Genomic DNA, 15,913 nt, shown 5'->3' on the forward strand with positions numbered 1-15,913 from the left:
AATGGTGACAGCCAAAAGCATCTCTAGAAAATGCCAAGTTTCCAGGGGGGTAGGGGGTGGACAATGACCAAATCTCCCTTGATTGAGAACCATCGGTCTAGAGAATCTAGTAGACAGTACCCTAACTCAAACAGTTTTAACAGCTTCCATTTATTGAGCATTTACAAATATTACCTTCATTCTCCATGCTCATATTACAAGGTGGTTTCTTATTAACTACACTTTACAGTTGAAGAAACTGAGGCTCAGACAGTTAAAGTAACTTGTCCCAAATCCTACAGCTGGTAGATCCGGGCTTCCGACGGGGCTTGGTCTAACGCCAGGGCTCATATAGTTCTGATGCAACATTCCCTCTCTCTGGAAAATCAAGGATTTCCTTTCTTCAATGTAAGGAAATTCTTCTCAAGTCAACTCAAGTGCAAAAATATTTATTGAGAAGCCATGAGAAGCTACAAGAGAAAGCTAAGATGTCACTCCTTCCAAGGAGTTCTCATTATCAATGTCGTTGGGATGATCAGACTCTCACACAACACAATATGAGGCTGTCTGAGTCTGGGTTCAAACATTCATGAGGTAGAACTCTGTGAAATGAATGCCCTCTGTGTATGTCTGCCTCACGTGTCCTTTCATGGGCAATCCTGATGATAAAAAAAGGAAGGCGGAAGGAAGCCTTGGAGGTTGCAGGATCTACCGGCCACATGGCCTCTGGAACATTAATTCTCTTGCCTTGGGGTGGGCTGTGGGTTGCTTTCAGCCAAGCACTCAGCCATCTTTTTTCTGGCTCGCTGCACGAAGTCCACCTTTCCCCTTTCCCTTCGTATGGCAGTGTACTCATAAGCCTTGAGCTTGCTGTAGTAATCGGAGAACTTGTTGTAGAGAATGGAGATTGGCATCCCGTTGAGGATAATCCCAAAAGCGATGCAGAGGAAGGCAAAAAGCCTGCCCAGGTGCGTCTCTGGGTACATGTCTCCGTAGCCCACAGTGGAGATGCTCACCTGTGTGGGAAGGAAGGAAGGGTTGAGTTGTTAGCTCCATGAGGGAGGAGGAGAAAGGGATGGAACAGGCAGGGAGGAATCTGTCTCCCTGAAGGTGCACATGAGCCATGTAAGAGCTCCCCACGGAGGCAGCTCTAGGAGGTGCCAGGACATGTGCCTGCAGGACCCCTGTCATGGAAAGAACACAGCTTTGGGGTTGCAAGACTTGGGTTTAAATCCTGACTACCACTTCTAATTCTCTTACAGACAGTGCAGTAGAGAGAATACGGCCGGGGCCAGCTTTAGGACTGAGGCCCTGGGTTTGCCTAAATGATACACATACTGAAAAGAGCTCAGGCTTAGCACCAGTCAGACCTGGGTTCAAGTCCCTACTCCGACCCTTCCCAGCAGAGTGTCCTTGGGTAAAACATTCAGTCTCAGCCTTGGTTCCTTCCTCTGAAACAGGAGGATATTACCTAACTCTCAGGATCCCTGTGAAGACTAAGTAAGAAAACAACTATCAAGCCCTTAACACCGTGTCAGGCACACAAAAGGCACTAAACAACCTCGTCTGTGGTCCTTCTCTCATCTTTAAAATGGAGACAAGTATAACACCTTTCAGAATTATGTACTTCCAATGAGATATTTTATAGAAAGGTGCTTTAATTGCAAATGTTTGGAGAAACATATTCTCATTATGCTGTGAAGGGATTTTTTAAAGACATCACCAACCAAAGACAGTTCACTCTGCATGAAAGTCTTCCCAAACTCTAGTCGCTGTGCTTTAGATTCCGCTAAGTAGAGATTTATTTAGGTTGTCAAGCTTCCGTTTTGACATGCAGATCCATGGAATTAGTTACCAGTCAGGGTAGCGAGAGAGAAAACTAGGAAAATCTCTCGGGGCTTGTTTTGTATGCCTCATGTACTAAGACTCCCTTTATCCCCAGACTATTGGCTACATTAGGCAGGGCTGCTGCCTGCAGTTGTAAACACTGTGCTTTGCACAACTCCAGGGGGCACTGTGTGCGTCATGGATTTGTGTTGTCGTTGCCACAGTGTCCCAGCAGGTGGCAGTAAAATGTGCAAAGTCATCCTGTTTCCCTGCACCAAAATGGCCTTTACTTTAGAAATGCAAACTTTATTATTTGTTTATAATGTAAGGGTCAGTTTGAACTTAGAACGCGTGTGATGGATTAGGTAGAATGAAATGAAGAATTGAGCCAGCTGGGCAAATCTGATGGAGCTGATAAGCACAGGAGCTCCGTCCAGCCCTTCAGAGAAAGCTTGTACCTCCCCTTTGGGGCGGGTGACCCACCACCTCTCACTGCTCCATCCTCGGTGAGAGACCTGCCGAGGGATGGGCTATCCACAAACAAGCATCTAAGAGAGGCAGCATGGCGTAGACGGCTTAAGGAGACAAGTATGGCACTAGGCCAGTGGTTCTCAACCTGGGCCACACATTAGAATCACCTGGGAATCTTTTTAAAATCCTGATTTCTGGGCCTCATCCTCCGGAAATTCTGTTTCTTTGTTATGGGTGGGGCCACAACATTAGTAACAAAGAAACAATTTCCAGAGGATGAAGCCCAGAAATCAGGATTTTAAAAAGATTCCCAGGTGATTCTAATGTGCGGCCCAGGTTGAGAACCACTGCACTAGGCTATATGGATCTGAATCCACTTCTCAGATGTGTGTCTTGGGCACCTACATTGTCTCTGCCTCCATTGCCACTTTTGAAATGAGGGGAGAATACTACTACCTCACAGAGTAGTGGGAATTGAAGGAGTGCCTGACGCAACGTGTGCGTGATAATGTTAGTCCTTAAGCTTATTAGCCTGACAGGCTGTGGAAGCAGGTCCCTCTTGGCTCCTGCAGGATGCTCCGAGGGAGACTGGCTGGGGCAGACACTCGCTCCAGGACAGAATCTCTCTTTCCTACCTTCTGGATCAAAGGTGATGAGAGGTCGTGATCAACTAAGAGTGTGGGTTAATCTCCAAGTATATGTGTGTGTGTGTGTGTGTGTGTGTGTGTGTGTGTGTGTGTGTGCTGTCACTGGCCACAGCAAAAGTAAAAGAACCTGAGTCAGGTCTCTGTCAGAACTGAACATATGTCAGTAACAGCATCGCTCACACCTCTGTATGAATGTTTGGTTAGTCTCCATTCCCTGGAGGAGGCCTAAAGGGAGTTTGGATAATAAGGGTGAGGGACAAGAAGGGTACAGTTAGAACAGGAAGCTTCCATGAAAGGCCAAAGCTGAGGCTTTTAGGTGAACCAGTCCTTCAAGGGCTCAGGATTGGGGAGGGTGGGGGGCGGAATGGGATGCAGAGGAAGGAAAAGAATTGAGACAAAGTGCCTTTTTAAACTTCTGGTCAATCCTGATACTGGCCTTGCCTCACTCCCAAAGCAACTTCATGTCTTTCTTTTTTCTTTATTGGCTGAATGTTTAGTGAAAAGCTAAAAGCAAAGCTAATTGTCGTAAGGAAGATTAAATATGTGATGTGCATAATATGGTCTAAATATCTTTGTATATCTTGGATCTCTATTTTTAGAGAAAAGATCTCTCCTGCTAGGGGCTCTGTATGACGGGTGTGGAAGAATTTGTTCAAAATGCATAGCTAATTTATGCCTTGTCGGTTTTGTGGGTAATTTGACTCAGCTGGTGATCTGGGTGCTCCTTGGCTCCAAGAGGAACTCGGGATTCCTTGGCTTTAGGTTACTTTTTCTCCACGTTCCACAGGCCCAACCATTTCTCCCTGGATGAGCGTTAAACATTGAAGGCCCCAGACTGACCCATATGAGTTTGCAGATTGAGTTCTCACATTAGCACCAACTGGGTTTGGAAATGTGGCCAAAATTTCTACAATCCATCTTTTTTAAAAAACACACACAACATAACAGCAGCTTTATTGAGGTATAATTTGCATAATATGAAATTCACTTGTTTCAAGGGTACAGTTAAATGATTTTGAGTGAATTTACAGAGTTGAGCAATCATCACTAAAATCCATCTTTAGAACATTTCCATCACCTCAAAACATCTGTCACTACTCTGAATTCCCATCTCCAGTCCCACGTAACCACTCATCTACTTGCCTTCTTTGTAGATTTGCCTCTTCTGGAAATTTTATCTGGCTTCTTTCACTCAGCCTAATGTTTCTGAGGTTCATCCAGTTTGTAGTATGTTCTATAATCCATCTTAATATCCTGAAAAACTGGCTGGCTCAGCCATTCTGTAAACTGGAAACTTACCATTCCATTGAAAACTTACATATTTTCCCTAGCCTTTGGGTCCCAAAAGCCCGGAATGTGACTTTCCCCTAGCAGCTTACCCACTAATCAGCAAATCTTGGCCTGCTAAACATTACAAGGAGGACAAGCATCCAGTTTTTCTCCAAAGCTGTAGAATGGCTATACTTGAATTTCTCCTTCAACAAGGAATGTTTCTTTCATCATGAACTAGGCATGTATGAAACCTTGGCAGCCATTAATCCATGAATCTTGAAATTATGATCCCAAGGAATAAAACTGATTTTTAAAAATAATTAACATTCCTTCTTATTTTTCCAAAAAAATTTAAGACTAAGATGTTCCGGCTAAAATCATTACATACCTCAGTTCTTCAAAGGACTGAGCTTCAAAGGCTATACTTAGCCGACCCATGCCGCTGTTGCTACAAATATTTTAGGAATTCCTCTTTAGGATTATAATCTGCACAGAGGATTCAGTGGAATGACCTTGAAACAAGTGGGTTTATTGGGCCACAATTAGGACACAGTTATCTGATGCCTCAGCTTGAGGATTAAGTTTAGATGCCAATATTAAACTCAGGGGTCTAGACTATTTTAAAGTATTGAATCTACTCTCAAAAAGGTAAAGATTAAGCATGATTAGAAGGAAGCAAATGGACATGTCACAGACTCTGAAGATAGTTCTTCAGTGAAATTCAAAGACTGTTTTGACCAGCGGAAGCACTGTTAGAATCACATCATAGGTGAGCACCTGGGAGAGAACAACCAGCTCATCTACATATTACAGGTCTGACACGTACATAAATTGCACAGTAAGGAGGAGGTGTGCAAAAGCTAAAGCAAGCTTGGGAGTCTATGAATACACTCATAGAAAGGTGCTAATAATCTGATGCCCTCTGCATTTTCGGCTGACCTGGCACTTCTCCCTGCCCTCTGCAATTCTGTCATGTCCCAGTCAAGTCATAATGGTCAAACAGGAAGAGCATAGTTTAAAGAGATAGAAGGGGGCCACCCTCAAATCAGGAGTCCACAAGATCAAAAGTCATAAAGGTGCCTAGTAGCCTTTGTCCATTGACAGCTCCTGCGCCAGCTCTGAAGGAGCTAGAACATGAATTGCCGGCGGGGCCAGACATTTACCTGTTGTCTCTCAGTCCCAAGTCTGACACTCTTCTGAGCTGTATTTTGTAATTCTGCAACTGGGAGTCTGCAAACTACAATCCCCGAATTTCCTTGCCCACTGTCTTCTGGTTGTGTTCTGCCAATGAGAGACGCTGTTGGGAGGCTGGAAGGTGCGATGAGGAGATGGGAGTCTCTATAGCTGCTTCTGTTTCTGGCGTCACCCTCCAATAAGAGCAGGTATTTATGGCCCAGGGACCTTTCAGCACACGTGGCATCAACCTCACGGTGCTTGCTCAGGGGTCCCTGCAACAGCTGCTCAGAGGCTCCTCCTCTGTACGCCATGGTTGGTAACTCTCCCTTCTCCTGTTTGTTCCCCAGTTCTAGGGCTGACAGCTGTTTCCTACATTTGCCAATCTTTGGGTTATCTCAGTTTACCCTTTTTGCTTCTAGCCCTCTGGCACCTATGTATCTATTTCCCAGCATCAAATCTCCTGTTTAAAATACCCACATTGTTCTCCTGAGTATAACTTCACTGATTCACCTTCCAAATGGCTCTCCTCAATGCATGCAATCAATCCATAACAATACAGAATATATAGTGCCCTGACCGGGTAGCTCATTTGGTGAGAGTGTCATCCCAATATGCCAAGGTTGCAGGTTCGATCCCCAGACAAGAACCAACCAAAGAATGCATACATAAATGGAACAACAGATTGATGTTCTCCTCTCTCTCTCTCTCTCTCTCTCTCTCTCTCTCTCTCTCTCTCTCTCAAAATCAACAAAGATTAAAAAAATAAAACAAATCTGAATGATCTCATAAGTACACCCATTTACAAGGAAATGATATCATACTTTGGGAAACCAAAGAGAGGAGCAAGGTCTCTGGGGCTCAATTATCAGATGCCTCAGCCAGAGGTAAATTTTCTTTTTGAAGAGCCTCTGTAGGTTCCTGGAGGAATGAGTTCATGACACAGTTTCCTGTTTGGTTTCCACAGTTTTAACTCGCTCTGAAAGCTCAGAAGGAAATGGTTTGTTGAACGGCCCATTTGCCCTTTTCTATGTGAAAACATAGCCACACTGGAGGCCAATGATTACAGCTTCATCATCATCGAGCTAATTGTTCTTACTGAGCTGTGCCATGCATTTCCCACACCAGGCAACCCTGAGAGCTTAGCAAGCCTGGGCCTCTTCATCTAAACACCCAGAAGCTGTCCCAGGATAAGACAGCTGACCCTTTTGTATGTCCCACAGTCTCTCCCCCCAGTAGAGAAGGAATCACTTCTGTTTTATTTCTCCCCAAATGAATCCGGAAGCAAAGGTTATTGCTTCCATGTGATAAAGACTATTAACTAGTCAAACATGGTAGCTTCTATTTATTGTGGATGTACTACAGGCTAGCATCTTACATATGTTTCCTATTACATTAGCGCTCACAAATAACTGTCATTTGACAGCTGAGTGGGACGGGTCTATTTTATATCCAAATGCACGAGTGTTTGCAGACATGAGTGTCCTTGTGGGATTTGTTTTGCAGCTGTGGGAGAATTCACAGCAATGAAAATTGTTGTATTCCTCTTAAAACCCTGAGTTGAGCAGAGGAAAGTCCTTGGCAGAGAGAGAGGGACGATTATTAAAAGTAATTCATATTTGGGGTTGTCTGGAAGCACTAAAAGCATAGGAGAATGGGTTAGAGAACCTAATGTGGGTGAATATACTGCAAGGGATATAGCACTGGAATGGCGGAAGAAAATATCCGTCCTATCATTCTTTACCTCGTCCTTGAAATGTCAGTGTGAGTGTATGTTTTCTGATGTGTATAATATATTTGAGCAGGAATATCTTACTGCAGTAGAATGATTGTGCTTCTGAAACTAATTCTTTGTATCTTCCTTTATCCAAGCTATTTGCCTATAACGTTATAGGGCTTTCCTATAGTGGCTGGGTTAACCTACCCTGCCCTTTAACTCTGAGTGTGGTCTTGTGACTTGCTTTGGCCAATGGGTTGAGCAAATGACATTAAAGAGAAGCTTATACAGTGCTTGCAATGACCTCTCTCTCTCTCTCTCTCTCTCTCTCTCTCTCTCTCTCTCTCTCTCTCTCTCTCTCTCTCTCTCTCTCTCATCTTTTGCCATGGATACATGTCTGCTAAAGAATGATAGCTATCTAGCCTAGTCTCCTCCTTCACTCCAGCTGTTAGCCAGCTGACTGTCAGATATGAGGCCAAATCAGAAGAACCTTCTGGTTGAAACCAGCGTAAATTGATGACTCCCAAACTCATTAGCTAAATATATGCTTGGCATTTTAAGCCACTGAGTTTTGGGGTGGTTTGTGAAGCAATATTATTGTGATAATAAATGGCTTAAAATTTATGAATAACTAAACACACACTGATCATGGGAGTGTGCTCAAAAATTTTAAATTATGAGATGTATGATCAATACAATGCTTGGAGACTATTCAATTAAAGTTACTTCTAGGATTCCACTTCTTGGATTCTCACATTTGTTTAGTTACACAGTGGGGCCTTGACTTACGAGTGTCCCGACTAACGAGTTTTTTGAGATACCAGCTGTCTCTCGGCCGATTTTTTGCATTGAGTTGACAGAGTAATTTGAGTTAATGAGCTCGGTCTTGGAACGAATTAAATTCGTAAGTCAAGGCCCCACTGTATATATTTATATGAGTTTTTTTTCTCATGGTTCAAATTTTACCTAAATGTTCTCTTTAAGAGGGCATCTCTGGCCATCCATCAGATGTAGATTTTGCCATCCAAGTCACTCTCGATCCTATTAATTTTTTTCCTTCATCTTTTTAAAATTTATTTTTTTATTGTTGACTCAATCCTATTATTCTATACAAGACACACAAACATCTGACATTTTTCTCCATTAGAATATACACTCTACAAGTGAAAGAACTTCATCTTCTCTTCTTTCTATCACTTGGTATCTCTAGTGTTTAGAATACTGCTTGGCACACTGGAGGTGCTAAAAAATTCTTGCTCAGTGAATGAATGAGATGGAGTTTTGTGGGTTAACCTGAGGAATTGGTCCTAATATTTTGCATCTTTTTACTTTGTATCCATATAAGGAAATAAGACATTCTGTCTGCATCATTTTGACAGTGTTCCTTTCTCTTTGCTGTACGGAGAATACAAACCCTTAGTACACAATATGCAATGTTAGTAGAAGTATTAAGAACTGGGTTAATAAGACATTAGTCCTGGGGAATAGAGCAGCGCTTGAATGTTCAAGGGCAATTGCTCTTATAGATAGTTTAGAAATAAATACAAGTTATCAGTCTTTTATCTAATTCATAATGATTCTTACTAGTATAAATAATTCTCAGAGAATAAAATGAACAAAGGCCATTGATAAAGGCTAAGGTCGGGAAACAGTAAGGTTGAAATGTACAAATTTTGGTTTGTGAAAATAGCGCCTGCTAGAGATAAAGGCTACAAGAGAAAACTCATATTGGTAAAAGCAATCATTGGTAAAATTTATTGTAGATAAAACCTGGATGTTGATTCAATTTTTATTGTTCAACTTATGGAAAATACTGGTCTTGAGTAAAATAATTTCAGCGAACATAAAAGGGGATCATTTGAAAGTTTTAAACATCATTGTATATTAAACCAATCAAGAAATTAAATGGAGTCAAAGGGCATTCACTCCAGGGAATTTTTAAAAAGGAAAATCCAGTATTGGCGAGAACAATTTTATAAAAATCTTTCTGTTCATATACAAAAGGTAAAAAAAAAAAAAAGTTTTGTGGGTTAAAATTAAAATATTAATGCGTCCACTAGGTCCGGCCTATATATGCGAGTCTTCTAGGATATCTGAATGAATGAGAAGTTGGCTCTCTAAAACGTGGAATTATATCATCAGCATGTGGATTTGCTCTTTTCCCTGCCTACCTTACTCACCTCCAAAGTAAATGTCATTTGCTGGGGAAAAAATCACTCTCTATCAGCTCCATCTGTACTTACAGTTTACCTACCATGGAGATGACCTTTTGTCGTCTGGAATATGATCAGGGGAGTGGCATTTGGGTAGCTTGTTTGGAAGAGCCTAATGTCAGCCCTTCACTGAAAAGAGCTCTCAAGCTGAAGGACATTTGAGCTCTCCATCCTCCCTTTGTAGAGCCGAGGACACTGAGGGTGGGAGTGAGGGAGTGAGGTTTCACAGCTCATTATTTAGGCTCATAGGTAATTATTACCAGATCTGATGCAAGAATCGAAATAGAAATCTTCCTTCCATCCTACCAAGCTGCATGGTTAGTAGCCCCGGGTTGGTTCACCTCAGATAGTTCACCCGAGACTTTGGGTTCTGACATACCCAATGTTAATGTTGAAAATACCGACTTTCTAGAAAAACTGGTTATATTTGCTTAATGTCTTTAAAGGCATTATAATAATCTACTTAAGAAAATATATGGAACAGACTGACAGGTGTCAGAGGGGAGGAGAGTGGGAGGGTCTGGATAAAAGAAGGCAAAGAGAGTAGCTAAAGAACATCTATGCAGAGCCCATGGACACAGACAACAGTGTGGTGAAGGCTGGGGGTGGGGTGGCAGGGCTAGGTGTAGGTGGGCAAAGGGGGGAAAATTGGAGGCATCTGTAATAGTGTCAACAACAAAAAGAAAATATGGAAGCCATATAATTTACCTAGTTCTTCGTATGCACACATGCCAGCTTACTCACTGACCCGAGAAGACACAGTCAGCATTTCCAGGACGTCAGGGATTTTTCAGGGATTTAGTCTAGCATCCCAGAAATGCAGGTATGAGAGTAGATGGCATAAATTGTTATGAAAAGGCAACTACTACAGAAAGAAGTGACAAAAATAACTAGTATATTCACTGTTCAAGGCCTGCAGACGAGCTAACGCACGGGAGAGGCGGTGCTGGGTGTGGAAGGGGCAATGGTTTTGCGCTTGTACTGGCTTGGGCTTCAGTCTTCTCTCTGGATTTAGCTGTGTGTCTGCACTCAAACTCTCTGCGCCTCAGTTCCTCTCTCTATAAAATGAGGCAATAATTCCAAGTCCTGAAAGCGTTTCTGTGACATTGGAGCATGTTCCAGTTTTAGGTGCTCCTTAACTCACTCAGTTTAGCTAGGACCAATGGGATTTCAGTTAAGGTGACAGACAGTGTTCAGCCAAGTCTCACTTCCTCTCCGGAATAAACATGCAGTTTCCTTACAAAACAACAACAACAACAACAACAACAACACACAACAATCACAACAAAAAAATGAAAACCACTTCCAACTTGTTCTGTTTTAAATAGAAATAGTGATCAAAACCACCACCTTGGTGAAGATAAAGTTATCAACTACTTAGGATAACAGATCTTCAATGAGCGGCAACAAGAATGGTGATCAGGCAGCTTCCCACAGACATCAACAACGAATTCTTAAAATCTGCCTGGCAAGGGTTTTTAAACTAACTCTAGATTTGGAGATTCTGAGGGCCAAGTCAAATCGTTACTTACTGGACGACAGTGTCTCTGTCTTTCCAACCCCCCACAACCCTCTCTCTTTTTCGTTAGCTGGAGGCAGCCATGGGGTGGTCCTTTTGCAAGGCAAAGGGGCGATCAGGGGATGAAGACAGGCAGCTGAGCACCGGGGAATGGGAGGGCGGTGAGGAGAGCAGGAAAGCCCACGGCCATGGCACTCACCGCGGCCCACCACCAGGAGTGCGGGATGCTGGTGAAGTTGGTGCCGGGCACGTCGTGCTCCACGGAGTAGACGGCAGCGGAGAAGGAGAAGATGCCCATGGCGATGAAGAGCAGCAGGCAGCCCACCTGCTGGTAGCACTGGCGCAGGGTGAAGCCAAAGGCGCGCAGGCCGGTGGAGTGCCGCGCCAGCTTGAGGATGCGGAAGATGCGCATCAGGCGCATGACACGCAGCACCTGGCCCACCTTGCCCACCGTCTCCAGGTCGTGCTCCCGGGAGGAGCCCTGGCCGCGCCGCTGGTCCTCGTCCGCGAAGCACTCGAGCAGCAGCTGCAGGTAGAGCGGCAGGATGGCCACCAGGTCCACCAGGTTGAGGGCGCTGCGCGCGAAGCGACGCAGGTCGGGCGTGGAGGCCAGGCGCAGCAGGAACTCGAGCGTGAAGAAGGCGATGCACAGCACCTCCACGTGCTCCAGCACCGCCCAGCGGCCGCCCTCCGCCCGCTGGTGCATCTCCTCCACCGTGTTGAGGGCCAGCGCCACGATGGAGACGAGCACGAAGAGGCTGGAGGCCACCCCGATGGCCTTGGCGGCCGGGGACGAGAAGGGCTTCTCCATGAGGTTCCAGAGGCGCTGGCGCTGCGGCCCGCAGAAGCGCACGTCGCGGAAGAGCTGCTCCGCCTCCTCGGCCCGCGCCTGGGCGCGCAGCTCGCGCTGGATCTTGAGCTGCTCGCTCAGCTCGTCGCGCCGCTCCTCGAAGCAGATGCGGCAGCAGCGCGGCGTGTACTTGAGCCGCACGCCCCAGTAGCCCAGCTCCTCCAGGAAGCGGCGCGGGCACAGCGCGTCGCACACCTGCAGCGCCCCGCACAGGTAGAAGTTGTAGACCAGCTGGAAGACGGCCGGGTCGCGATCGAAGAAGTACTCGTCCGCCTGCGCCTCGTAGTCGTCGCACAGGCCCAGCTGGCGGCCGCGGCTGGTGCAGGCGGCCAGGCGGCCCAGGCGCGTCTTGGGGTAGCAGGCCAGCTGCGCGCAGTCCAGGTGGTAGCTCTGGCCGCCCACGTTCACGTTCAGCGTGGAGCCCTCGGTGCCGCCTTCCGTCCGGGCGGCCTCCTCTGGCTGCTGGTCCTCCTCGGCCACATCGCCCAAGTCGTCCTTCCACTGCTCCTCCTCCTCCCCGTCCTCGTCCTCCTCGATGTAGTAGTTATAGTTGCCCTCGGTCCACGGTGGGATGCTGGCCTGGGAGCCGGAACGCGCCTCCAGGGAGCAGATGCTCCCGCGGTGTTGGCTGTTCCCTGAAGTGGGTGCATCGCTACCCTCCGCGGTATTCCAGGGCCTGTAGCCCCAAGACCGCCTCCTCTCACTGTTTTTCAGCATGGCTGCGGGAAGCCGGTCCCTGGCTTTTCCATCCTGGCTGTGGTAGGGTCCCCAGCTTACTCACTGCCACGGGGCAGATGGATCGTATGCCCTGCACTTCGGACCACAGACTAGGGTCCCAGACACTGCCCTCCGGCACTGGGCAGTGCGGCCCGGGCTGCTGGGTCTGAACACATAGGCAGACGGCTGTTGACTGCTCTAATCTTGCTGAGAAGGGAGAAGCAAGTCTTAGAAGGGATTTGGATCCTCTTAGTCTTTTTCCTCCCCCTCTCCCTTCACTCTGTGACGTGGGGGATGATTATGTGGTCTTAAATCTGTAGGTGATCAGAAAGTGGCAGAGATGATGGCTGATAAAAATGCGGGCCATCCGTTAGGCCTTCCCTTAGGGAGTGCTGGGTGTACCTATGCTGAGATGAAATCAGCTGAATTAGCTATAGAACATTGCTCAGTTTCTGTTTTGAACTCTGTCTCTTTCTTACCCTCCCTCTTCTTAAAGGTAGAACCCCAGGACTGGTGGGTAGATGTTTTTGGGGCCTCGCAGCCCTGCTCGCTGCTGTATTAGGCCATAGGTAACGCTGGCCTAGACTTCTTTCCAAGAAAAAGGTCTCCATCACTCTTCAAGACATCACTTTTTTTTTTTTCTTCTAAGTCTCTTTTTGTATGTAAGGCACTGTGCTGGATGCCGGAGATGGGAATTCAATGAAGACACAGTGCAGCCCTCAAGTTGCTCATGGCTTTATAGGCGATCTAAATCTGCAAGCACAAGAAAAAAGATGGGGGTATCAGAGAAGAGCAAGGGAGTTGCTTTGAGCCGGGAATTTGTTTTTAAATTCAGTTTATTTTGGTTAGCTGATACATGTGGTACAAAAGGTACAAAGGTGCATTATGGTAAAAAAAAATTATCTCAACCTGAACTTACAGCTATCAAGTGGGCCTCTGAGGAGGCAACCACTGTTAGTACTTTCTGGTTAGCCTTCCAGAAATCTCCTGAACACATACAAGCAAAAACCTATCTCCATCTATCACCTGAATAGCGCTCTATTGTTAACACAAATCATAGTGTGCAATACATTTTGCTCTTTCCAATTAACCATATGTCTTGGAGGTGTTTTATATCTGAACATAAATATCTGCCTCATTCTGAAAATATCTACTTGGTCGTCTGATAGTGATAGACATTCTACCTTTGCTCTCATAGACAGTGGCGCAATGAATAACCTTATACATACATTACTTCATACATATTAAGATATATGAAGGATAAATTGTTGGAGGTGGAATTGCTAAAAACCTCACATGTGTAATATTGACTGGTAATGCCAAGTTTCTGTCATAAAAGTTTACCAATTTACAACTCACCATCAGTATCTGAGAGTGTATTATCACTTTTCCTGAGCCCTTCCTATTTCATAGGTGAAAAATGTGTGGGCTAATTTAATGTTTCTCTTATGAATGCATTTGAACATCGTTTCGTGTGATTAAAAGCTGTTGTATTTCTTTTTCTACTTCCCATTGAGTTGTTGGTATTTTCTTATTGATTTGTAGGAGAGCTTTATATATCATGAAAACAGACCTTTTGCCTGTGATAGGAACTACAAATATATTTTTCTGAGTTTATTTTATGATTTCTGGGTGTATGTCATGCTAGAAGTGTTTTCACCTCTCTAATTCTTTAAAAAATTTCTTCTTATGGTTTCATTTTTCACAGTTAAAGATTTGATTTATCAGGAATTAATTTTGATGTAAAGAGTGAAATAGAGACCCAACTTTATTTTTCAGTTTTTTTTTTAATCCAGAAGGTTCAACATATTAATTGAATAACCCGTTCTCGCCTCGCTGATTTGTAGTGCTATCTTTATCATGTAGTTCAGTTTTAACTAGATATCAAAGGTGTTGGGGAGGTGACAGTTGCCACAGGGTCCGTACCTGCTAGTATAGCATCTGCTGCTGTTGTTTAGCTTCCAATAGGGCTCAGACCTACAGGCTTCGAATAAAGCCTCTCGCTAGGACTGGCCTCCCAGTTCCTCGGTGTATTTCCAGTGTTCTCCTGTGGGCACACAATACTGATGTTTCTCTAGCCACATACTTAACAGATTTTCCAATTACATCTCTTCTTTACATTGTGCCAACTGCTGTCACAACTGTTTTTATATATTACATAAATTCACTATTTTCTTCAGAATCAATTATCCTATATAATGAAGAGCTAATATGCTGATTAGACCAAACGGCAGAACAACTGTCCGGACGACCTTCCTGACGAAGCCGGGCCTGCGAGGGCCGAGCCCCTTGCACGAATTTCGTGCTTTGGGCCTCTAGTACTATGATAAAAAGGAAAAGTATTATTTTCATATTTTTAATGTTCTCTCTTTCCATTGCAATCATATAATACTTTGTACCTAAACTTTCAACACTCTTGTTCCTTTTGCACTTGAAAACAATGGTGTGAGTAATGTTTGTCGGGCATCTCAAAGCCATGCTCAAGCACCAGGACCGTGCAGTTGAGTGGGGAATATTGCTTTGATGACCACGCCAAGGTGACTCTGACAGCCCACAGGCGTCTGTTGGCATAGACTTGTTGCTTAGGTTTTGCTCTGGTGTGTCTGTACGTCAGTGCAATGGTAGATGAGTGCTGACTGTGTACCTATGGGGAAACACTTTGTGACAAAGAACTGCCCAGCCATGGCTGGGTTTGTTCATACAGTGGTGAGCTCCTCTCTGAATGCAGTTAAGACTCCGTAGGACTGCTGTAGAGGGAAACTTGCATGGGTAGAAAGTGGCCTGGATGAACTTTAAGCCCTTTCTGGCTTGTCATCACTAAGATTCTAAGTTTTTGATTAATGTTCCATTTGTCTTGAATTCCCTCCTGCTCTTCTCTTAAGTCCTTGTTCTTGAAAGTCAGCTGAGACAGCATCTTCCTCTCTCAGCAATCCTTCTCTGACATCTTTCTTTCCCCGAGATGGATAAGCTGCCCCTTCCCAGTGTCTCCTCGAAAACACATACTACTAACTTACAACACAAGTCCCTTATTTAACAGAGTGATTTAAAATGTTTTTCATTTTAATAGTTATATAAGTACATTATAGGAAAATTTTAAAAATAGAGAGCAGAATGCTAATAATTGATATGATAATAGTAGCCTGCCCACATACTATACTATGATAATGCTTACAACAACCTATCATGTAGGTGCTATAATTATTCCTACTTCACAAATGAGGAACTGAGACACAGAAGTGAAGTAACTTGCCCAAGGTTACACAAAAAGTAAATGAATAAACTGGGTTTTGCACCAGACTAACCATCATGGTATAAACAGCATATACACAAAACCCACCTATAATCTAATTTCACTGTCCAAAGACAATCCTATTCATATTTTAACCTGCCTCCTTCCATTTAATCTCTCTCTCTCTCTCTCTCTCTCTCACACACACACACACACACACACACACACACACACACACACACACTTAATATGCTTGTGGTCATTTAGGATATGAAATTATGTATCCTACTTTTCTCATT

General features: G+C 44.5%; 1 protein-coding gene across 1 annotated transcript; it reads right to left on the reverse strand.

The window, feature by feature from the left end:
- Positions 1 to 131: 131 nt before the first annotated feature.
- On the reverse strand, positions 132 to 12,568 carry KCNV2 (potassium voltage-gated channel modifier subfamily V member 2). The gene is made up of 2 exons (XM_059656794.1): positions 11,018 to 12,568; positions 132 to 995 (listed from the first exon to the last, which is right to left on the reverse strand). Exons 1-2 carry the CDS (start codon positions 12,383 to 12,385, stop codon positions 714 to 716), a joined length of 1,650 nt encoding a protein of 549 aa, XP_059512777.1. The 5' UTR covers positions 12,386 to 12,568; the 3' UTR covers positions 132 to 713.
- Between the last annotated feature and the right edge of the window lie 3,345 nt (positions 12,569 to 15,913).

The sequence above is a fragment of the Myotis daubentonii genome, chromosome 11, assembly GCF_963259705.1.
Source record: "Myotis daubentonii chromosome 11, mMyoDau2.1, whole genome shotgun sequence".
Taxonomy (NCBI): domain Eukaryota; kingdom Metazoa; phylum Chordata; class Mammalia; order Chiroptera; family Vespertilionidae; genus Myotis; species Myotis daubentonii.